The sequence below is a fragment of the Tamandua tetradactyla genome, chromosome 14 (assembly GCF_023851605.1).
Source record: "Tamandua tetradactyla isolate mTamTet1 chromosome 14, mTamTet1.pri, whole genome shotgun sequence".
In the NCBI taxonomy this organism is placed as follows: domain Eukaryota; kingdom Metazoa; phylum Chordata; class Mammalia; order Pilosa; family Myrmecophagidae; genus Tamandua; species Tamandua tetradactyla.
In genome coordinates, this window is record NC_135340.1 from 74379441 (window position 1) to 74405823 (window position 26383).

General features: G+C 36.3%; 1 protein-coding gene and 1 pseudogene across 2 annotated transcripts in view; one reads left to right on the plus strand and one right to left on the minus strand.

Moving 5' to 3' along the window:
• Positions 1–26383, minus strand: part of ADAM10 (ADAM metallopeptidase domain 10) — a 216527-nt gene that overhangs the window by 143679 nt on the left and 46465 nt on the right. For both annotated transcript variants that reach the window (XM_077128032.1, XM_077128033.1), the window contains exon 2: positions 8786–8936. In XM_077128032.1, coding sequence (XP_076984147.1) covers positions 8786–8936 — 151 coding nt within the window. The remainder of the gene's footprint in view (positions 1–8785; positions 8937–26383) is intronic.
• LOC143656527 (transcription initiation factor TFIID subunit 7-like) lies at positions 10962–12025 on the plus strand (annotated as a pseudogene).

Genomic DNA, 26383 nt, shown 5'->3' on the forward strand with positions numbered 1-26383 from the left:
CTGCCAGGTCATAGGGTGTGCCGTTTGAAACTATTACGTACCACAGAGAAGCTATGTTTTAATCCTGATCTAATCTTGTGGGGGCAGCCCTTTCTTTTAATCCTGATTCAATATTGTAGGGAGGAACTTTTGATGAGATTATCACCACAGAGATGTGGCACTTGGAGAACAGGTGTTTCAGAGCTGACAGCGCTAACACAAGACCCAGATGTTTGGAGATGCAAGGCTCGGCAGACATTGCCATGTGCCTTCCCATGAGATGCTAAGCAAGCCAGAACCCAAAGCCGTGTCCCAAAGGAGCTAAGTGAATGCCCACAGATGTCAAGTGAGGAACCCCCACAGGAAAAAAAGGGGCTGAAAGCAGTGGAGTCCAGGAGCAAGGGACCAGCAGATGCCAGTTACGTGCCTTTTCAACTTACAGAAGTATTCCAGATGGCATCAGCCTTTCTTGAATGAAAGTTAACCTCTTGGTGTCTTACTTTGGGCATTTGCTTGGCACTAGAACTATAAACTTGTAACTTATCAAATTCCCTTTTTAAAAGCCAACATAGATAGACAGATAGATAAAGATACAGATATAGATATGTAGAATCTCTTGAGGATGTGAAGGAGAAGAAAAATTATGTATACATATATACACATATACCTACCTATTAAACTCTCCCATCTGGGAAACCCCAGGTAGCCTCCCAACCATTAAGGACTCCCAAGAAAATAGACTAAGCCCTGGATTTTGAGGCTTGCTCTCATGAAACTTATTTCTGTAGGGGAGAAGCTAAGACTGCTTTATAACAAGGCCTAAGATTTTGCTTCCAGGAAGCCTCTTTGTTGTTCAGATGTGACCTCTTTCTCTGAGCTCAACTCTGCAAGGAAAATTGTTGCCCTCCCCACTATGTAGTACAAACCATTCAGGAATGAAAATCTCCTTGACAATATGGGGTATGACTCCCAGGGATGAGTCTAGTCCTGGCACCACAGATCGACAATGCCTTCTTGACCAAAACAGGGGGAAGGAGTGTAATAGAATAAGGCATCAGTGGCCAAGAGAGATCAAATGGAGTCAACAGACTGTTCTGAAGGCTGCTCTTATGAAAGCTTCAGTTGAGCAATGCTAACTGCCGTGGTTTTCTAAACCGCAATCAACGTCACTCCTATTGACTCTTAAGAACACCTAGGACTCGAAATGAGACTCTATAAAGGTTTCATGCACTAGATTTGCCTCCCTGGAACATGTCAGTTCCAGAGAGTTCCTAGGTCAGATAAATCCTGAAACCCCGAGGAACCAGCCTTCCCAGGATTATCAGTTAATCACATTCCCCTGTTCTTTAGTGTGGACACCCCTTCCCAAACTTAAAAAGTCAGAACAGGTATTCCCCAGAAATCCCTATAGATTGGGAGAAGGATTAAAGGAGAAGGAGGTATAACAGAGAAAATGGGACTTAACAAACAAATATGGCTGCTGAATCGCTATATTAAAATTACTTCTGACCTCCAGTGTTTTGGAGTGCTAAAAGGAAAAATCTGAGATGACAGAATGGTAGCCCATGACAAATGTGAGGTCAGTTCTATAATTACTTGTTGAAGTGTGCTTTGAAAATTATTGCTTTTTTCTTTCTTTCTTCTGTATATGTATCATATAATTTAAAAAACGCACAAATGATGGCTTCACACATAATAGGATGGCTACTAATAAAAACAACTGAAAATAAGGATAAGGATGTAGAGAAAGTGGAATCTTCAGGTACTGCTGGTAGAATATAAAATGGTGGTACTGCTGTGAAAAAGAGTTTCAAGGTTTCACAGACAGTTAAACTTAGAATTACCGTATGATCCAGCAATGCTACCTTTGAAAACAGAGACTCAAACAAATATTTGTACAACAGTGTTCATAGCAGCATTATTCACAATAGCTAAAAGGCTGAAACAACCCACTGATGAATAAGAAAATATAGTGTGTACATACAATGGAATATTATTCAGCCATAAAAAGGAATAAAGTTCTGATACATGCTACAATTTGGAGGAACCTTGAAAACATTATATTATGTGAAGTAAGCCAGACACAAAAGGACAAATACTGTATAATTCCACTTTTATGAAATATCTAGAAAGGGCAGATTCATAGAGACAAAATATATTCGAGGTTACCAGAGACCAGTGAGGGAGGGAACTGCCAATTATTGCCTAAAGGACATGGAGTTTCAAAAATGGCACAACAACTTACACAGGGCTTAAACACTGGGGAGGAAAAAAAAACAAGGTTGGCTATAACAAGATTAAATGAATTAGGATACTTATATCTCATGACAGACCAAACCACACTTGCAACATTTTAGTATGAAATATAACTTACAACTGAGGAAAATGCTGGATGGACTTTTCTAAGCATGCCTCTAATGTTTACATTCACTGTATAGGTCAACTCTAGAAACTCTGACATTAAAAGCTTCACAATTAAATAAACTATCAGATACTAGCTATTTTAGATCAATTTTTAAGGGAAAGGCTGTATCCAAAGAATTTTAAATAGTCAGAAAAACACTTCTACCTTCTTACTTCCCTCTCCTTTTCAAAGTGGAAGAAAGAATTTTAAGTGTTTTTTTTTTAAGTTATCCTCTTTCTTCCACATAAGCTCTGGCTGGTTCTTAAAAACATGTGAAATAAATTTGATTATTTCAAGTTAAGATCATACCTATGAAACTAAACTCAGAGCAATGGTCAGCTCCCAATTTAGCATCTTAAGTACAAAATTAACATAAACACAGCTCAGTTCTAGCACTTTATACTTAAGTAAGTAATTCAAATAATCATTGTCCCAATGTTCTAAGAAATGATGAATATGCAACTAAGTGATGATATTGTGAATTACTGATTATGTATGTTGTTTTATTTTGTTTCTTTATTTTTTTAATTAATAAATAAATTTTTAAAAATTAAAATAAAATAATCATTGTCCCTTTAGTTTTGTTTTGTTTTTGACATATTGGTTAGGATTTTGGGTCCTGTGTAAAGAGGAACTGAGTAAGAATAAAGTGGATCACATCTTAGAAAATCCACTATTGAGGCAAAGAGCAGTGTGAAAGCACTTAAACTAATAACACATCAAAGGGCATGTCATAAAGTAGGCACCATATAAATATCATTTTCCTTCACTTATAAGCTCACCTTTTATTGGGAGACATTTAAGTACGAAATCAACCTTTTTCAGATTTTTGTTTTTCCACATCCATAACAATGGCATTTTACGGAATTCAAATTGATTCCTTAACTTTTCTTTATGAGCAGGCATCCATTTGTGCTTCCAGGATTCTTATCTCTGCTTTCCAAAGTCGGTTGTTTTATCTATAGAGTTAAAAGTGTCCTAGGCTTCTCATATTTCACAAATGATATGACAGAGTTAAAACCTAAGAATACTTCCAGACTAACCCAACTCCAGTCAGGAACCAGCCAAGGGGACATCTTTTCAGGGGACATAAATTCTTGATACCATAAAATTTCAAGAGTAAAGAGAGGGCAGGCCACGGTGGCTCAGCAGGCAGAGTTCTTGCCTGTCATGCAGAAGACCCAGGTTCGATTCCTGATGCCTGCCCATGTGGGGGCGGGGGGCAGGGGGAATAAAGAGAATTCAAGTCCCAAACCACAAAAAAAAAAACTTTCAATCAGTCAAATGTCTTTATTTTCAGCAGCTTATAAACTCGTTATTTAAATACAAATTATCATTATCACAAATTTGTAGTTTGTATGACAAATTGTTACTAAGCAAGTAATCAATAAATTCTATATAAGCACAAATCCTGTTTATGAGGGGCAAACTGGACCAAAACTACCATTTGTTATACGATGAAGGTGCAGGACAGACTCAGCAGGAAGTCTGAAACTATACCATTCAAGTCACTTTGTAGGCTTATTTCAAAGAAAGGAGGAAATAAGACCATGACACCATCACATTTTTAGTTAAGGTATTTAGCAATTAACTATGATAGTTACAATGCCCATGTTTTAAAGGGCACAAATTCTGAAACAGTCCAAACAAAATAATTGAGACAACAAAATAAATTATCTGAAACTGCATCAATGCTAGAAAATATAGTATACTTTTACAGATTAATTAAACAGGTTTCTGTTAAAGTACCTAGCATGAATTTTTCCTAATTCCAGGCCTTTTGTTGAGAGCCTTAGTTCTTTTCCCCTTTAAATCCCTATAGTACTTCATCTACAAGCACTGTATCACCTTTTGCCTCTTTTTACAATGATTTGTGCACATTCCCCTCTTGTTCCTAGGGATTTATATTTGATTCATGTTTTATCAATATTAACTGACAGTCAATAAATATTTGCTAGGTAAGGGCATAACAGCTATCATTCTTCCACTCCCTCCCCTCCCCCTCTGTTCGCTCTCTCCCTCTCCACAAAAAGAGTTAGAGATCTGGTTTTACCACATGCTAAATTTGAATTGTGACCTATTAAAATTCAGTGATGCAATAGGAATGTGGTATCCAAACCAAATGGAGCTAGAATTCCATCTCTTCTTTTTGACTGTCAAGCCATATTTGGAATATACTATTAAATTTATTTTGAGAGGGTCACTAAAAACTTAGCAAGGTCAATGACTGCATAATATTGAATGGTACTAAGAAAGAATGGGTAATTAAAAAAACATCTGATGTTAAGAGTCATAAAATTTATATAAATTGCTGCCACTAAGACTGTAATCTAGATAAACAGACTCGGAAAAGAATCTTTTTCTCTCTTTCAAATTAAATTAGGAGATTTTATAACTCAACAGTGCTTTGGTGTTACAATGATCATAACTTCTGAAATAAGGAAAATACAATTAATGTGATTAGTATATTTACTTCCTTGCGTAAAATACTTTGTTTCAAGAAAATTTTCTGATTTATTTAATTTCTCATCCATTAAATTTATTTAATTTCTCATCCATTAAAATGTTTAATCCATTAATTTAATCCATTATATTTATTTAATTTCTCATCCATTAAAATGTTTCTTAAGTATCTGTACTACATTTGCAATACAATGGACACTGCTACATGGTAGCCAGGATAACTGCCTGTGAGAAGGAAAAAACATGGTTATAAAAAAATTAGAAAATGTTTTTTAAAAAGAGAGAGAAAGTGAACACAAATCAAATGCCAGTGGCACAGGTAAGTAGCTTAGAAATTAAAAAAGGAATTAAACCTCAAAGAGGTAGAACTTGAACTGTGCACTAAAAGATTATTAGGATTTAAGGTATAGGATACAAAACAAACTGTATGCGGTATCATCAGCAAACAACCAGAAGATCACTCTAGGAGAACAATTCACCTTAGGAAGCAAAATAAATTAAGTTTGGAGAAATAGATGAGGATCAATTTACAAAGAAACTTGTAAGCCAAATTAGGAAATCTATCAGTCACTAATTGAAGACTTTAGGGCAATGAACTGACATGAAAAAGGAAGCTTTTAGGGAAGAGTCATCTTGTAGTACTACATAGGATAACTTTCAGATGAACGGAACACAAGCTGGAAAATCTATTAGGAGTTGAGTAATGTAGGGCTTAATCAGGGTTACATTTGTAGAAAAAGTATAAAAGGAATAGATTTACTCATTACAGCAGGTAATACTCTAAGGTTACTCAGAGATTTTGTATCTAAGGACCCCTAAAAGACAGAAAGAAAAGAATATGGGTTTTGAGTCTGCAAGGTCTTGGTTACATCTGTGCTGTGAAACTTTGAACAAGTTATTTAACTTCACTAAGTCTTAGTTTCCTCAAATATAAAAAGATATTTACATTGTTCAGGTGTTGAAAAGATTAAATTTAAAAATGTACATACATCATCTGTGCACCTAGAACAATACATTAGGCCCTCAATAAATATAATTTTTACCTCTCTTTGGTTCCCCTTTCTTCATCCCTCAACAATTTTTTCTGAACATTAAGCAACACATCACATAATTACCAGTTGATATTTTAGAGCTGATGAAATTCAGTTAATGAGAAACTGAAAGACTTCAGCGACATACAACTTAATTATACTTCACAATACCTAATGTATTTATTTAAAGGATTTCCATACCAACCTATAAAAAATAAACAGTTTGAATTAGGATTTCTTAAAGGCCCATTCTCGTTCTAACATGATTCTATGAAGTTTCCAAAGCCTATAGCTATAAATATATACGAGAACAAATTACTCATTAATCACTGACAGAAGACAAAGCTATTGACTATAAACCATTAAAAAAGTAGTGAGAAACCATGAACATACTTCTTCAAAGATAGAGCCTCTACAAATAAAATGTGGTATATACATGCAATAGAATATTATTCAGTAATAAAAAGGAATGAGAGTCTCATATATGCTACAACGTGGATGAACCTTGAAGACATCAAGTTGAGTGAAAGAAGCCAGACACAAAAGGGCAGATACTGCACGATTCTACTCACATGAAGTAACTAGAATAGGCAAATCATAGAGACAGAAGTAAAGTGTATGGCAGGGGGTGGGCGGGATGGAGGAAAGGTAATAGAGGGTTAATGAGAAGTGGGTGCAGGGTTTCTCTTTGAGGCAAAAGAAAAGATTTGGTAATGGATGGTGTTAATGGTAGAACAACACTGTGAATGTGATTAATCTCAGTGAATTGTATGCTTGGAAGTAGTTGAGATGAAAAATTTTATGTTGTATATACGTTCCCAAAATTTAAAAAAGAGAGAGAGACTAGAGAGACTATGATAATTAAATGCAATACATGAATCTGGGCTGGATCCGATAACAGAAGAGAAAATGCCCAAAAGGACTTTATTAGGATGACTGAAAAAAAATTGGAATATAGATTATATGCTTTTTATGAGTGTTAAATTTCTTGAACTATACAAATGTATTTATTGTGGTTAAATAAGTGAATATCCTTCTTCTTAGGAAATACACATGGAAGTAGCAAGTGTTAAAAGATCATGTGAGGAAGAAAAAGGAATGTCAATAATGCAGGGTGCTGAAAGTAGATGGTAATTAACATTTTAAAACTTTAACGTATGTGTGAGACAAGCAAAAGATGTTTATATGGTACAAAATTTATATTTCGACTAGCGCATTTCCTAATCTAACATATGTGGACAGCTTAACTGAATACCATAAGTGCATGGAACCTTGAGTAGGGCATGAAATTCTGTAGGTTTGTCCAGAGTGGTGCCTCGATAAATCCCAGAGTGATATGAACAGGGAATAAAAATGTATTTGTCCTGTTGGGGGAATGGTGAGAGGGGGAAACTTCAACTTCCCCAAGTGGAGAATTCTTGGTATTTTCACGAGCAGTGGGGACAACCAAAGCAATAGGCTGAGCCCCCAATCTTGGGTTTGTTCAGATGAAACTTAACCCTGCAAAGGATAGGCTAAGCCTACTTAAAATTAGGCCTAAGAGTCACTCCCAAGAGAGCCCCGTTTGTTGCTCAGATGTGGCCTCTCTCTTTCAGCCAGCATGACAAGCAAACTCACTGCCCTCCCTCTCTCTACATGGGACATGACTCCCAGGGGTGTGGACCTTCCTGGCAACGTGGGACAGAAATCCTAGAATGAGCTGACACTCAGCACCAAGGGATTGAGAAAACCTTCTCAACCGAAAGGAGGAAGAGTGAAATTTGACAAAATAAAGTGTAAATAGCTGAGAGATTCCAAACAGAGTCTAGAGGTTATCCTGGACGTTATTTTTACGCATTAAATAGATACTACCTATTTAGTTAAGGTATACTGGAGAAACTGGAGGGAACTGCCTGAAAATGTAGAGCTGTGTCCCAGTAGCCATGTTTCTTGAAGATGATTGTATAACGATACAGCTTTCACAGTATGACTATGTGATTGTGAAAACCTTGGATCTGATGCTTTTTTTTATATACCTTATGCACAGATGAGTAAAACACATGGATTAAAAATAAATAAATAATAGGGGAATAAATGTTAAAATAAATTTAGTAGATTGAAATGCTACCTAGCAATGAAAGGGAGGGGTACGGGGTATGGTATGTAGGAATTTTTTTCTGTTTTCTTTTTATTTCTTTTTCTGAATTGATGCAAATGTTCTAAGAAATGATCATGATGAACATACAACTATGTGATGGAAAAAAAAGAATGCTCATATTGTAAGTTGACTGGTTTTATTAATAAAAATTAAAAAAATAAAATAAAATATGAGAGGATCAAATGGTAGCCCATGACAAACTCTGGGACCCGTCCTATAACCACTTTCTGAAGAATGCTTTGAAGACTATTGCTTTTTTGTTTCTTTGCTTTGTATATATGTTATACCATACAATAAAAAAAATTGTATAAGTGTAAAAAAAAAAATCATGATGTATGAGACCTACTCTGAAATGTGAATAGAATGGATAGATACGGAAGGATATAACAAATGTGGCAAAATGTTACAAACTGGAAAGTCTGGGTATCTGGGTACAAGGAATATTGGAATTCTCTGAATTGTCAATAATTATTACAACTTTTCTGTACATTTGAAATTATTTCAAAATAAAAGGTTAAGAAAGTATGTATCCTCCAATAGTACAACAAAAGAGGGTCTAATATATACATTTGAAAACACAAATCTGTTTCCTTAATATAAAAAATTCAAACTTTTAAATGAAGGCTTTTTAAATGCATATATCAAATTGCAGTGAAAGCTGTACTTCTAAATGGAGACCTTTCCTTTAGAGAAGGATAATTACAGGTATATTTTCTTTTAACTTAGATTGGAATATAGAACTTGAGAGATGGTAGCAATAAATTTACTCACCTTCCATGGGCATGGAAATCTAGGCGTAAAAACTGGTCCTCATGAGAGACTGCTCTTTTGGCACGCTGGTGTTTTTGGTGTAATGAATCCACATCATAAGATAATCCTTCATAATGTCTAATGTACTTATTTAAAGGATTTCCATACTGACCTACAAAAAATAAAGTTTGAATTAGTATGTTCTTGAAGGCCTTTCTGGTTCTAAGATAATTCCATGATGATTCCATAGCCATAAATATGTATGAGAACAAATTACTCACTAGTCCCAACCAGTGCTTTATTTTTATGTTGGGAATTTTCAAGCATATATAAAAATTTGGATGTTAGCTGGAGATTTGTCTTACATGTTTTTTCTCAGGTTGGGGAAATTCCCTTCTATTGATATGTGGCTAATAAAAACTATCAGGAACAGATGTTGATTTTTGTCAACTATTCTTTCTGCATCTATTAAGATGATTATATGATTTTTCTTTTTAGCTAATTAGTAAGGCAAATTAAACTGACTTGATTTTCAAAAGTTAAACCAATCTTGTATTCCTAGGATAAACCCCACTTCACCATAGTGTAAAATCTTTTACATATTAATTAGATTAAATTTTGTTTAGAATGTTTATTCTAAGCAATTCTAATTGTTTATTCTAAACAATTCTAACAATATTCTATGTTCATGAGAGTTAATGGTCTGTAGTTTCCTGTTCTTGTATTGTCTTTGTCAGGTATTGGTATCAGGGTACTGGCCTCAAAAAATGAACTGTAAGGTACTACCTCTTCTCAATTTTCTGGAAAAATTTTATGTAGAATTGGTGTTATTTCCCCCTTAAATATGTGGTTGAATTCACCAATGAAGCCTTCTTGGAATGGAGTTTTCTTTGTGGAAAGGTCTGCAACTAGAATTTCAAATTCATTAGTATATGAAGAGCTATTTCCCTTTTTATTTCAGCATGACGTATTCAAGGCTCATCCATGTTGTAGCATGTATCAGACCTCCATTCCTTTCTATGGCTGAATAATATTCCAGTTTTTCCATTCATTGGATGATGGACCGCAGGATTGCTTCCACCTTTTAGCCATTTTGAATAAAGCTGCTATGAATATTGGTATACAAATATCTGTTCAAATCCCTGCTTTCAATTCTTCTTGGTGTATACCTAGAAGGAGCATTCCTAGGTCATATGATAATTCTATGTTTACTGTTTTAAGAAACCAGCAAACTGGCTTCTACAGTGATTACAACATTTGAAATTTCTACCAATGTACAATGGTTCCTATTTCTCCACATCCACGCCAGCACTTACTATTTTCTGCCTTTTTAACAAGGGCCATTCTAGATGAATATGCATCTTATTGCAGTTTTAATATACATTTCCCTAAAGGCTAATGATATTGAACATCTTTTTATATGCTCACTGGCCATTTGTTTTGGAGAAATATCTATTCAAGTTCTTTGTTCATATTTTAATTGGGTATTTTGTATCTTTGTTATTAAGTCATAGGAGTTCTTTTATTTCCCCCCAGCATGTTTTTATTAAATTTTGAAATAGTTTACATATTTAGAGAAATATAGAATATGGAATATAAAAATTCTTTAATAAAAATTATTTTTGTATCCACTATCCTGCTTAAGAAATTAAAAGTTTTTAATACACAAGAAAACCCCTGCTGCCTTTTCTGAGAACGAGGAAAGAGGTGCAGAAACACGACAGAAGGACGAGCGGACCACAGAGTCCACAAGCCAGGGACCTTTGGAGATAAAGAAGGAAAACACCTCCTGGGAGCTTAATGAAGCAAAAGGCCTGGAGAGAAAGCTAGCAGATGCCGCCATGTTCACCATGTGCCCTTCCAGCCAAGAGAGAAATGCTGAACGTCATCAGCCTTCTTGAACCAAGGTCTGCAGCTTGGGACTGAACACTACCAAACTCAGAGCTGCAAATCTTGGCAACATTTCATGTTGACAGCCCTTTCACTGGTAATTGGTAGCAGAACACACTGCCAACCACTGAGAAGAACAGAGGCATCAAAAAGGAGATGCTCGGCCCCTGGATGCCTTGCTCCAAGCAGTGTCCTCTTCCCCTTGCACCGGTCTGGAGAAGCTGAACTTAATCTTCAGTGGATTAAAGTAACTTGGAAATAGTTAGTGAAACAAGTTTTGGAGGAGAAGTGTCACAAAGAGATAAAGATGAGTAAGAGCAAAGATGATGCTCCACATGAACTAGAGAGTCAGTTTATCCTACGCCTAACTCCGGAATATGACTCCACCGTGAGGAGGGCAGTACAGTCTGGCCATGTCAACCTGAAACACAGACTGACAACTGAGTTACAACCTGATGGGCATCATGGAGTTGTTAGAGTGGACTGGGTCCCACTGGCTTCAAAGTTGGTAGATCTGCCCTGCATTATGGAAAGCTTGAAAACCACTGATAAAAAGACCTTTTACAAGACAGCTGATATCTGTCAGATGCGTGTATCTACAGTTGATGGTGATCTCTACCTTCCAGTGGTAGAGCCAGCTGCTACTGCTAATCCAAAAGCAAGCAAGAAAAACGGATGAGGACAAAGAGAAAAAGTTTATATGGAATCATGGAATTACTCTGCCTTGAAAAATGCCAGAGAGAGAAGGTTCTGTAAGACAGAAAAGAAGTGTATTGAAACTCCAGATGTGGAAAAGGAAATGAAGCAGTTGCTGAGTAGAGATGCAGAAGATGTGAGTACTCACTGGGAAATAATTGCAGAAGATGAAACCAAAGAGAAATCAGGTTTCTTAAATCAGGTTTCAGAAAATCAGGACCTTGATATCTCCTCTTCAGGAATGTCTTGCTAGAGGCAGGGCCATGACTCATTAGAACATGATGAGGTTCAGGAGATATTTAATGACCTCAGCAGCAGCAGTAAAGATGAAGATGAGACACATCATCAAGATGAAGAAGATATAAAAAACAAAATCGATACAGAGGAGGATCTGGAGAGACAACTACAGGACTAGCTAAATGAATCAGATGAACAGCACCAAGAAAATGAGGGAAGCAATCAGTTTGTTACGGGGATTCAGAAACAGATTGATAACATGAAAGGTAAGCTCCAAGAGACCCAGGGCAGGGCAGAACGACAGGGAATCTTATTATGAAGGTGGAAAACTTGGCACTCAAGAACAGATTTCAGGCTGTGTTGGATGAACTCAAACAGAAGGAAGACTGAGGAAAGGAGTAGTTTAGCTCTGTGCAAGAAGAGCTAAATCACTCCTAGAGAAGTGAGAAAAGCTCTGATACTTAATTTCATTCCTCAGACAGGTCAGCAAAGAGAAACACCTAGGACTGGATATTATGACCTTGTAGTAGTTCCTTTTCCCTCCACTGCCTTCTATTGAATTTATCCCATTTATTTCTCAACCAGTTTGCTAGGTGTTTATCTTCTAAGAAGTAGGTTTGTATAGGCAGAAAGATGATTCTAGGAAAGCTGTAGGATTGAACAGTTTAATGTTCAAAATCACAGCTTTACTGCAAGACTTTGCTGTTGTTTCTGTTTGCTAGACACTATTGCTTTTCTGAAACCTTCTGAGATCAATAAGAAAAGGCAGTGAAGCTAGTTTGAATTTTTCCCCATGGGTTTGCTATTTTCCCAGCTATTCAAAACAGTTGTTCTCTCACATGTAGAAATGCAAACCATTTCATAAAGTTGTTTCCAATACAGTTAATAAAAGCAATTATTTTTCAACTCAAAAAAAAAAAGAAAAAGAAACCCCTGCCACTAAGCTCAGAGGTAAATACTACTCTAAATTTCATGCTTTTCACTACCTTTCTTTTAGTTAGAATTTACTACTAAAGGCACCATTTTAAAGCCTGGTTTAGCCATGTAAAACTACCACTATGGTATAGACCTGCTTAAAATGATCCTGCTTACTATATAAAAATTGAAATTCCCAAAGTTTATGAGTATTTTTTCATTAAAAAGAAGAAGGAAGGAAGGAGGAACAGAGAAAAAATATATATTATGTTGTAATGACTGCTTTTTACGTAAGAAGGTGATAACCATATAAGGCTAGGGCTAGAGGGATGAGGGTGTTAAAAAAAAAACTCTAGTGAGCAGCCACAGGAAAAAGTCAGGTACATAATAAAATTCCACAAATGCTGGTGGCTTCCCACAAAAGATAGGTCAAGCCTACTTAAAATTAGGCCTAAGAGTCATCCCCAAGATAGCCTCTTCTGTTGCTCAAATGTAGCCTCTCTCTCCAGCCAACGCAACAAGCAAACTCATCACCCTCCCCCTGTCTACGTGGGACATGACTCCCAGGAGTGTGGACCTTCCTGGCAACAGAGGACAGAAATCCTAGAATGAGCTGAGACTCAGCATCCAGGGATTGAGAAAAACCCTAGAATGAACTGAGACTCAGCATCAAGGGCTTGAGAAAACCTTCTCGACCAAAACAGGGAAGAGTGAAATGACAAAATAAAGTGTTAACGGTTGAGAGATTACAAACAGAGTCAAGAGGTTATCCTGGAGGTTATTCTTACGCATTAAGTAGATATCACCTTGTTATTCAAGATGTAATGGAGAGGCTGGAAGGAACTGCCTGAAAATGTAGAGCTGTGTTCCAGTAGCCATGATTCTCAAGGATGACTGAATAATGATATAGCTTTCACAATGTGACTGTGTGATTGTGAAAACCTTGTGCCTGATGCTCCTTTTATCTAACTTGTCAACAGATGAGTAGAACACATGTAATAAAAATAATTAATAGGGGGAACAAATGTTAAAATAAATTTAGTTTGAAATGCTAGTGATCAATCAAAGGTAGGAGTAAGGAGTACAGTATGTATATATGTATTTTTTTTTGTTTTCGTTTTATTTCTTTTTCTGTTGTCTTTTTATTTTCTTTTCTGAATTGATGCAAATATTCTAAGAAATGATCATGATGATGAATATGCAACTATGTGATGATATTGTGAATTACTTATATATGTAAACGGAATGATCAAAATAGGAATGTCTGCATTTAATTGGTGTTTTTTTGTATTTAAAAAAATAAAAAATAAATAAAATAAAAATGTTGGTTGGTGGCTCCCCTGAAGAGGTAGCAATGTTGAATGCCTCAAATATTCCCAGATAATTTTTAATCTTCTTCTTCATTCCTACTCTCTTGAGAGTAAAAGTTCAGAACCTTTCCAACCTCAACTTGCTTCTACTATGTTTACATAATGCAAAAACCTAATATCTGTGTATTCATTGGCTAAGTGACTTTCCCTGTCTTTCCTCTATATCATCTATGTAGTCCTCTATAGCTCTTCTGCCCATTTTGGAATGCAATACTCAAAGAATCAAATCAGAGTGTGTTTTTCTTCAGCAGTTACCTTCAACAAATATTAATCACCACCTACTTTTTGCCTCATACCATGACATAGTCTCTGCCCTGAAAGAACTTATATTCTAGTGGGAGAAGTAGAGAGGTTAAAGAGACTATTTCATTCAACAAATTGTTACTGAGCACCTACCATGTCCTCTAGGGACACATAAGTGAGTAAAACAAAAGTGTCTGACTTCATGGATTTTATATTCTAATATAAAATATTATATATTTTATATTATATATTTATACTATATATTTTATATATAAGAAGCAAACAATAGATAAATAAATAAAATATATGCTGTGTTTAAAAGTGATAATATGGGTGAAAAAATAAGCAGAGAAGGGGAAAGAAGTGTGAGGCCAGTGAAGAGGAGGGTAATGTGAGTGATACTGAATTAGGTGATCAGGGAAGGACTCTCTGAGGAGGTTACACTTAACTAAAGATGTGAAAGGGTGAGGCAACAGCCATGGGTTTTCTGGAGGAAAAGCTTTCCAGAACAGTTAAGTTCAAAGCCCTTGAAGGGGGAGCAAGCCTAAGGTTCTTTTTTACTTTTTTTTCAGGTTCCTTTTTAAAGAACATCAAGGAAGTCAATATGCCTGGTGTAGGAATGAGTAAGGGGAAAATAGTGGGAGAAAAGGTCACAGAGGGGACCTGGTAGGATAATATAAGGAGTGTGGTTTTTACCGAGTAAGACAGGAAGCCAATGGAGAATTAGCAGAAAAGTGATGTTATATGACCTACTTTGAATAGGTTCAACCTATCTACTACATTTATGAGAGACTCAGGAGAACAGTAGTGGAAGGAGGAGAAACTAGGAGGCTAATGGAAAAATTATGAATATATTCTGAAGGTCAGGCCAATGAGGTTTGCTGACAGATAAGGTGAAGGGCATGAGAGAAAGAAGCATCAAGGATGATTCGAAAGTATTTTGAAAACAATGAAGTTGTAAAAAGCCAAGATGGAGGAGACTAAGAGAAAAACAGTTTTTACAAGAAAGGAGTTCTTTATAATTTTTGGATATTAAAACATTTTCAGATTTATGGTTTCCAAATATTTTCTCCCATTCTGTTGGTTGATAATGTCCTTTGATTTAAATTTTTTTTTTTAATTTTGAAGACCTATTTATCTTTCTTTTGTTGCCTATGTTTTGGTGCAGTCTAAGAATCTATTGTCTATTATAATCTCCTGAAGATATTCTCTTATGTTTTCTTGTAAGAGTTTTATAGTTTGCTCATATTCCAGTTGTTGATCTATTTTGAGTTAATTTTTGTATATACTAACAGATATGGGCTCATTTTCAAATTTTTGCATATGGATATTGTTTTCCCAGCACCATTTGTTGAAGAGATTATTCTTACCCTTTGAATCAACTTGGCACCCTTGTTAAAAATCAAGTGACCATAAACGTGTGGGTTTATTTCTGCACTCTCAGTCTATTGTCTTATATAGCTGTCCGTTTTTCAGCTAGTACCACTCTGTTTTAATGACTGTAACTTTGTATTAAGTTTTGAAATCAAGAAAGGTGACTCTTCCAAATGTGTTCTTCTTTTTCAAAATGGTTTTGGTTATTTGAGGTCCCTTGCCTTGCCATATGATTAGCTCCTTCCATTTCTGCAAAAAACAAAAAAAACAACCAAAAAAAAAACCTGTGGGGGCAACTGGGATTGTGCTAAATCTATACACAGCTTTGGATAGTACTGACATCTTAACAGTATTAAGTCTTCCAAACCATGAGCATTTAGGTCTTCTTTAATTTCTTTCAGTAATGATTTGTAGTTTCACTTACACTCTTCATACTTTTTGAGTTTTGTTTTCAGATCTGTAGGTTTATAGGTTTTTTCCAACTATTATTTCTTCAAATATTTCCTGACCCTTTCCCTTTAGGGACTCCATTTACCTTGAAATTGTCCCACAGCTCTGTGTTTCATGTTGGATAGTTTCTATTGCTTTGTCTTCAAGCTCACTAATCTTCTACAATGCCTAATCTGTCCTTAAACTCATTCAGTATATTTTTCATTTAGGACAATGTAGTTAAAATCTCTAGGAGTTAAATTTGAGTCTGTTTTATATCTTCTCTTCCTACTTAACTTTTGAACATATGAAAGAGTTATAAATGTATAATATTCTTGTTCACTAATTCTAATATCTGTATCAGTTCTCGGTTGGTTCCAACTGATTGATTATACTTCTCAGTATGGATTATGTTTTACCGTTTATTGCTTTTCACCAGTCTAGTGGGTGAAAGGATTATGTACCCTAGAAAAGCCATGTTTTAATCCTGATCTATCATGTGGAGGCAGCTGTTTCTTTTAATCCCTATTCAGTACCGTAGGTTGGAGACTTGATTAGATTATCTCCACAGAGACGTGGCTCATCCAATTGTGGGTATTAGCCTTTGATTGGAGGAAGGTTTGCCTCCACCCATTTCAGATGGGTCTTGATTAGTTTGTTGCAATCCTTTAAAAGAGGAAGCATTTTGGAAAGAGCCATGAAGCAGAGAGCCCAAGCAGCCAGAGATCTTTGGGTACGAAGAAGGAATTCACCCCCAGGGGGAGCTTCATGAAACAAGAAGCCTAAAGAAAAAGCTAGCAGACACCACCATGTTCACCATATACCATTCCAGGTGACAGAGAAACCCCATCAGCCTTTCTTGAATGAAGGTAAACTCTTGTTGGTGCCTTAATTTGAACATTTTTATAGACTTGCTTTAACTGGGACGTTTTCATGGCCTTAGAACTGTAAACCTGGAACTTAATAAATTTTCCCTTTCAAAAGTCATTCTGTTTCTGGTATATTACATTCCGGCAGCTAGCAAATTAGAACACCTTGTAATCTTTGATTTAATGGATACAAAAATTGCAAATTTTGCTTTGTTAGATACTAGACAATTTTGCATTTCTATTAATATATTTAAGTTTTGTTCAGGGTTGCAGTAAAGTTACTTTTAAAGAGATTGATCATTTTCAGTTACGCTTTTATATTATGTTAGGCACATTATAAAAGCGCTCAGTTTAGACTAATTATTCCACATTTTGAAGCAAGAGCTATCTGACTATTCTACCCAATACTCCATGAATTAAGACTTTTTCCAGTCTGGTCAGTGAAGTAATAGGCACTGTATCTGGGCCTACGTGATCCCTTGGCAGTGTTCTCTCTAATTTGATCAATACTCTGATGAATACTTAAGAAAAACTCTGCAGAGCTCAGGGATTCTCTCTTATGCAGCCCTCTGTATTCTGACACTATTCTGTAAGCTTTAGTTACCTGGACTCTCAGCTTCATCTCCTCAAAGTGGAGAGTTCACTGTCTTCCACCTGTGTTCTCTCTGAGCACCTAGCCAGGAAACTCTCTCAAGACAGAAAGCTGAAGCAATCATACGGCTTGCCTCATTTGTTTCCCCTCTTTCAGGAATCACCATCCTTCACTGTCTACGGACTAGCGTCTTAAAAACCATAGAGGGTGACACAACATTAAGTGTGATTAATTCCACTGAATTGCATATGAGGAAGTAATTAAGATAGAAAATTTCATGTTGTGTGCATGGTTCACAATTTTTTAAAAAGAGAATAGAGACACAATGACAATTAAATGGAACACATGATCCCAAACTGGATATAATAATGGAGGGGAAAATGTCCAAAAGGACATTATTGGGCAATATGAAAATATTTTAATATAGACTGTAAGCTTTATATCTATGCTAAATTTCTTGAACTTGATAACTGTACTTAAGGTGGTTACATAATTGAACACCCTTGTTCTTAGGAAATATTAAGTGTTCATGACATGATGTATGTATACAACCTACTCGCAACTGTTTAGAAAACAGAAGGATAGATGGATAGTTCGAAATATTTTTAAGTTTATACTAGGGTTTTTTAAAACTGCCCATAAGAGAAAATATCAAGAGAAGAAATCAACAATGGGGAAGTTATAATATGAGAACTTTTGAGAACCTAATTTCATTTTGACAGCCAAATATAGGAATTTAACTGGATTACTAAATTGGATTTCTTATAGGTGAACTGAGTGGCCAAAGAGCAAGCTTAGCTTTGCAAATCTGCCTCATCTACTGCTTCTGTAAAAAAGAAAAAATTTTTAAATCAGTTTTAAACACCAAAAAAAGCCAAATTTTTAAATCACAGTTCAGATAAAGTATTGGGCCATTTCTGATAACAGAACAGTAACTTTTGCTGTTCTGGTGAAGCACTTGTGACAAAAGCTCAACTCTTACGTGGACAGATCACTACTGGGAGAGTTATTGAACAAAGTTGTCTTTTCTCTATCCCACACACAAAGGAATTTTATAAAGCAACATAATGTTCATTTTAGCAGACAAAAGACCTGCATTATAATTTGCTGACCCTTTATATTTCAGATAGAACTTGATTTGCAGGGTGTTCTAGTTTGCTAGCTGCCAGAATGCAATATACCAGAAATGGAAGGCTTTTAAAAAAGGAATTTAATAAATTGCAAGTTAACAGTTTATAGGCCGTGGAAATGTCCCAATTAAAGCAAGTCTACAGAAATGTCCAATCTAAGGTATCCAGGGAAAGATACCTTAATTCCAGAAGGCTGATGAAGTTCAGGGTTCCTCTCTCAAGTAGAAAGGCACATGGCGAACAGAGTCAGGGTTTCTCTCTAATCTAGAAAGGAATGTGGTGAACACTGCATCATCTGCTAGCCTTCTCTCCTGGCTTCCCTTCACAAAGCTCCCCAGGAGGTGTTTTCCTTCCACATTTCCAAAGGTCGCTGGCTGCTGGACTCTCTGCTTCTCGTGGCTATGTCGTTCTGCTCTCTCCAAATCTCTAGCTTTCTCCAAAATGTTTCCTCTTTTATAGGATTCCAGTAAACTAATCAAGACCCACCTGAATGGGTGGAGACACATCTCCACCTAATCCAGCTTAACAATCACTCTTGATTCAGTCACATCTCCAGGGAGATGCTCTAATTACAGTTTCAAACATAAAGTACTGAATAGGGATTAGAAGAAATAGCTGACTTTACAAAATGGGATTAGGATTAAAACATGGCTTTACTAGGGTACATACATCCTTTCAAACCAGCACACAGGGTTTAACTGGGAAAGTTAAATATGTTTCACAGGGACACACAGTTATGAAGTCCATTTCATTATAATTTTCAATGTAAAAATCTATTAAAGTTTCTGTGTTCATTATGTCTAAATATCAATAATTTAATATATGCTCTCAGTAATGTGACAAAAAAACTGAACTTAACACAATGAATTAAAACTGATTATACAATTTCTCTTTCAATTTTTAATGAAATATGCAAAAACATACACACACAACTACAAAAATTAACCCAAGGGTGCACAGGTGGTTCAGTGGTAGAATGCTTGCCTTTCACGCGGGAGACACAGGTTTGATCCCCTGACCATGCACCCAAAAAAAAAAAAAAGCAACCCAATTTCCTGCAAAAAAAAAACACCCTGAAACCACATAAGAAAAGGATGTAACTAGTGTGTGCTGGAGCTGACTGGTACAGGCTCATGAGTGCCAATATTGTACATCCCAACTCTGTGTTTAGTGACATGTTGGTAGCTTGGAATCAGCCACTGAGGGAGTATTTACACCATCAAAATTGGAAAAAGCTTCAAATCAGAGGATTTTTATTCCAGGAGCCAGTGTACCAACATAACGCTGGGCATAGCTAATAAAATACTCTCTCAAACTGGCAACAAAGGAAAGAAATAGAATATTTTAATGAACAAGTAGAAAAGTACAACACATTGAACTAATAATGCTGCCCTTAACTCTCAGAGGCTATACAAATGACTTTAAAAATCTCCAAGGAGAACAGAGCCCTCGAATTCTAAATAAAGACTGTGTATGATCTTGATCTGTGGCTCCCAAAAAGTGGGTAAAATGCAAAATAATCAGCTCCTCAAACTATGACATAAAGGGGGAAAAAAACACTAGTCCAAGACACAGAAGAAAAAGAAAAAAGAAGTCACCCACATTTTATCAGAGCAAAAAGAACATCTGAGCCTTCCAACCACGAACATGACATTGTATAAGCATAACAGAGCAAAAACAATGAAAGCAGTTAAAAAGCAAAACAGACAAAGAACCTAACTGAGAAACAAACCTGGGTGGGTAAAAAAGGGAAGCAATAAAACCAAATGAAATACATGACCCTTGTCTGGATACTGGATCAAAAAAAAACAACTAAATAATACATTTTGGAAACAATTCCGAGACAACTGATGAGATGATATAAAAGAATTTTTGTTAATTTTCTTCAGTAGTTATTCAGTAGAAGAATAAGGATGTACTGAAGTTTTGGAGATACATTTGGAAATATTTAGAGGTAAAGTGATACGATGTCCATAACTTACAACGAAGCAATTGAAAAAGGGGTAAATCAGTTTCCAATTCTGACCATGTTGCAGTAAAAAGTGCTGAATTTAACCTATCACCATAAACAACTAGAAAACTGAGAAAAATAAGGAAGGAGAGAAACAAATAAATACAGGTAGGCCAAGGCACTTAGAGTTTGTGAGACACAATACCAGAAAGGAAGAAGTTAAACAGAAGAAGTTCTGGAAACCGTTAAACAGAAAAAGTTCTGGAAACCTGTAAAGGAGTCCCCTTAAGTATGTAGCAAAATACTAATCTGAGCACATAAAAGAATAAAGTACCCCAGACCAGAATAAAAAATTATTACAAAGAAGTAGGCAGAACAATCCTCAAAGCTCATCAGGGCTGGTTGTTCATAATCCTAAAACAATACCTGACTCACAATATATGGAACACTGGGTACAGTCCTCAGGAAAATATTACCTTATTCTTAGTGTAAAATTAGCCATAGATAAACAGTTATTTTGGACCTGCCCAAATAAAGCTTAAAAGCAATCTTTCCAAAGGTTCAAATGAGCCCAGGTAGCTTAACTGTATGCCAAAAAAAGTTTGGAAGTGTTTTAAAGGAAAGAAAAAATCAAAATCCAAAAAAAACTAAAACTCATAATCAGACATTTAATCAAAAATAAAAAAGCATAATGAAGCAGGAAATTTTCCCATAACTAGAAGAAAAAACAGCCACTAAAAACAGACTCAGAAGAGACAGAGATGATGGATTAGAGGACAAGGAGATTAAACTAGCTATTATAAACATGTTACATACGTTCAGGAGCATACAGGAAAATAAACATGATGGGGTAAAAAAAAAAGTTGAAGATATAACTATAAACCGACAGATCCAACAAACTCAACAAACCCCAAGCAGAATAAACATAAAAGAAAACCACATAAATTATAAGAAAAATGGCTTAAAACAAATCGTTGAAGAAAAAAAATCTTAAAATCAGTATAGGCAGGAAGGGACAAAAGGAACCACAGAACGATAGATTTCATGCAGAGGAACAAATATAAAAATGACAGCAAGAACTGTCATCAGAAATTGGACAAGTCATAAGATAATGCAGCAACATGCCAAAAATACTACAAGGGGGAAAAAAATTATTAACCTATGACTCTATGCCCAGTAAAATTATCTTTCATAAGTGAAGGGGGAAAGAATGTGAAATGAAGCCTTTTTCAGACATCAAAGCCAACCTGCATTACAAGAAATGTCAAAGAAAGTTAATCATGGAAAAGGAAATGATACCAGATGGAAATGTCTATCAACACAAGGAGCAGTGACAGAAATTAAGAATATATGAGAAATTAAAAGGACTTTTCTCATTTATTATTCTCTTTAAAAGTGATTACATTAAAAAATGTACTATACCACTTATGACACATACATAATTAAAATGTGTAACATAACAGCACAGTGGAGGAGAGGACAGAAATGGAAGTACTTAAACCACATATTAAGTGGTATATTATTTGAAGGTAGACAGAAATAAGTTATAGATATATGTTGTACACCATAGGAACAACCTCCAAAAAATAAAACAGGTACATCTCAGAAGCCAATAGCAGAGATAAAATAGAAATATTCTATAAAAATAAACAAATATTCCAAAGAATGCAGGAAAAGGAAGAAGGAACAATGAACAGATGGGACAAATAGAGAACATACAATAAGATAGTAGTTTAAAATGAACCATGTCAATAATGTAAATAGTCACAGGCGGGCCATGGTGGCTGAGCAGGAAGAGTTCTAGCCTGCCACGACAGAGACTTGGGTTCGATTCCTGGTGCCTGCCCATGAAAAAAATTAAAAAAAAAATTTTAATTTTTTTAAAAGCTAAAAGTTCAGTATTTAGAATGCCAGCCTTTCATGCAGGAGACCCAGGTTCAATTCCCCGACCATGCACCCAAAAAAAAAAAAACGCAAATGATCTACAATGGTGATGGTGAAGTTATACAGAGAAGGCAGGGTTTAACAAATGAGTGTGACTGCTGAATAATTATTCTGATATTCCTCTTACTCTCCTGTACTTTAGATCAGCTAGAAGTAAAAACCTAAAATTGTTGAATTGCAACCCATACCAAACTCTTAAATCTGTTTTACAACTAATTGTTGTGATGTACTTTGAAATTTATTGCTTTTTTTGTATATATGCTATTTTTCACAAAAAAAGAAAAAAACAGGAGGAATATAACAGAGAAGATAGGAATTAACAAATGAATATGACTGCTGAATCATTATACTGATATTTCTGTTGGTCTCCAGTGTCTTGGAGTAGCTAGAAGAAAAAACGAGAAAACATGAAACTGTAACTCATATCAAACTTTAAAATATGTTCTATAACAACTTGTTAAATGTACTTGGAAATGTATTGCTTTTTTGCATATATATTTCACAATTTAAAAAAATGTTTAAAAATAAATGATCTGGACTTCCGGAGAAGATGGCAGCTTAGTAAGACGGGCGGGTCTTACTTCCTCCTCCAGAACAGCTACTAAAGAAATAGAAACGGTACAGAACAGCTCCCGGAGCCACGACAGAGACCAAAAAGACAGCGTACCCCATTCTGGAACGGCTGAACCGGCTAGGAGAATCCGCTGCGGTGAGATCACAGAGGGGCGTGCGCTTCCCCGGGCCGGGACGGCTGGCGGTCAGAATCCCCCCCTCCCTCCTTCCCGGGCCAGCAGGGAGAATTGGACAGGCTGTCCCCCAAGCCGCGGCGACCGGCGCCCCACGCCATGTTTGGCTTCCCGGGCGGGCTGGGAGATTTGGACCAGCACTCCCCCAAGCCGTGGAGGCTGGCGTCCCCCGCCACGCTTGGCGTCCCGGGCCGGCAGGGAGATTTGGACCGGCACTCCCCCAAGCCACGGGGGCTGGCGCCCCCCACCACGTGCGGATTCCCGGGCTGGCTGGGAGATTTGGACCAGCGTCCCCCAAGTCGCAGAGGCCGGTGTCCCCCTCCCATGCGCGGATTCCCAGGCCAGCTGGGAGATTCGGAACGGCACTCCCCAAGCCGCTTCGACTGGCGACCCTCCCCCACAGTGAGAGTTTTCGAAAGTTAAAGGAGCCACAGCATCTTTTACTGGTGGGACCCGCAGACAGACGAGCGCCACATACTGGGTAGGATAAGAAAAACAGAGCCCAAAGATTTCACAGAAAAATCTTTCAACCTGCTGGTTCCCACACCCAGGGAAATCTGATTAAAGCCTAGACACCAGCAGAAAATAACGGATCACGCCAGGAAAATTGAAGATATGGCCCAGTCAAAGGAACAAACCAATAGTTCAAATGAGATACAGGAGCTGAGACAACTAATTCTGAATATACGAACAGAAATGGAAAACCTCTTCAAAAACCAAATCAATAAACTGAGGGAGGACATGAAGAAGACATGGGTTGAACAAAAAGAATAGAAACTCTGAAAAAACAAATCACAGAAGTTATGGGATTGAAGGACAAAGTAGAAAAGATGGAAAAAACAATGGATAACTACACTGGTAGATTTAAAGAGACAGAAGCTAGAATTAGTGAACTGGAGGATGGAACATCTGAATTTCAAAAAGAAACAGAAACTATAGGGAAAAGAATGGAAAAATTTGAACAGGGGATCAGGGAACTGAATGATAATATGAAGCGTACAAATATACGTGTTGTGGGTGTACCAGAAGGAGAAGAGAAGGGAAAAGGAGGAGAAAAACTAATGGAAGAAATTATCACTGAAAATTTCCCAACTCTTATGAAAGACCTAAAATTACAGATCCAAGAAGTGCAGCGCACCCCAAAGACATTAGACCCAAATAGGCGTTCTTCAAGACACTTACTAGTTAGAATGTCAGAGGTCAAAGAGAAAGAGAGGATCTTGAAAGCAGCAAGAGAAAAACAATCCATCACATACAAGGGAAACCCAATAAGACTATGTGTAGATTTCTCAGCAGAAACCATGGAGGCTAGAAGACAGTGGGATGATATATTTAAATTACTAAAAGAGAAAAACTGCCAACCAAGACTTCTATATCCAGCAAAATTGTCCTTCAAAAATGAGGGAGAAATTAAAACATTTTCAGACAAAATGTCACTGAGAGAATTTGTGACCAAGAGACCAGCTCTGCAAGAAATACTAAAGGGAGCACTAGAGTCAGATACGAAAAGACAGAAGACAGAGGTATGGAGAACAGTGTAGAAAGAAGGAAAATCAGATACGATATATATAATACAAAAGGCAAAATGTTAGAGAAAAATATCATCCAAACAGCAATAACACTAAATGTTAATGGACTGAATTCCTCAATCAAAAGACATAGACTGGCAGAATGGAATAAAAAACAGGATCCTTCTATATGCTGTCTACAGGAAACACATCTTAGACCCAAAGATAAACATAGGTTGAAAGTGAAAGGTTGGGAAAAGATATTTCATGCAAATAACAACCAGAAAAGAGCATGAGTGGCTATACTAATATCCAACAAATTAGACTTCAAATGTAAAACAGTTAAAAGAGACAAAGAAGGACACTATCTACTAATAAAAGGAAAAATTAAAAAAGAAGACATAACAATCTTAAATATTTACACACCGAACCAGAATGCCCCAAAATACATGAGGAATACACTGCAAACACTGAAAAGGGAAATAGACACATATACCATAATAGTTGGAGACTTCAATTCACCACTCTCATCAATGGACAGAACATCTAGACAGAGGATCAATAAAGAAATAGAGAATTTGAATACTACAATAACTGAGCTAGACTTAACAGACATTTATAGGACATTATATCCCACAACAGCAGGATACACCTTTTTCTCAAGTGCTCATGGATCATTCTCAAAGATAGACCATATGCTGGGTCACAAAGCAAGTCTTAACAAATTTAAAAAGACTGAAATCATACAGAACACTTTCTCGGATCATAAAGGAATGAAGTTGGAAATCAATAATAGGCGGAGTGCCAGAAAATTCACAAATACGTGGAGGCTCAACAACACACACTTAAACAACCAGTGGGTCAAGGAAGAAATTGCAAGAGAAATTAGTAAATATCTCGAGGCGAATGAAAACAAAAACACAACATATCAAAACCTATGGGACTCAGCAAAGGCAGTGCTAAGAGGAAAATTTATTGCCCTAAATGCCTATATCAGAAAAGAAGAACAGGCAAAAATTCAGGAATTAACTGTCCACTTGGAAGAACTGGAAAAAGAACAGCAAACTAACCCCAAAGCAAGCAAAAGGAAATAAATAACAAAGGTTAGAGCAGAAATAAATGAAATTGAAAACATGAAAACAATAGAGAAAATCAATAAGACCAGATGTTGGTTCTATGAGAAAATCAATAAGATTGATGGGCCCTTACCAAGACTGACAAAAAGAAGAAGAGAGAGGACGCAAATAAGTAAGATCAGAAATGGAAGAGGAGACATAACCACTGACCTCACAGAAATAAAGGAGGTAATAACAGGATACTATGAACAACTTTACGCTAATAAATACAACAATGTAGATGAAATGGACAAGTTCCTAGAAAGGCATGAACAACCAACTTTGACTCAAGAAGAAATAGATGACCTCAACAAACCAATCACAAGTAAAGAAATTGAATCAGTCATTCAAAAGCTTCCTAAAAAGAAAAGCCCAGGACCAGACGACTTCACATGTGAATTCTACCAAACATTCCAGAAAGAATTAGTACCAACTCTCCTCAAACTCTTCAAAAAAATCGAAGTGGAGGGAAAGCTACCTAATTCATTCTATGAAGCCAACATCACCCTCATACCAAAACCTGGCAAAGATATTACAAAAAAAGAAAACTACAGCCAATCTCTCTAATGAATATAGATGCAAAAATCCTCAACAGATTTCTAGCAAATCG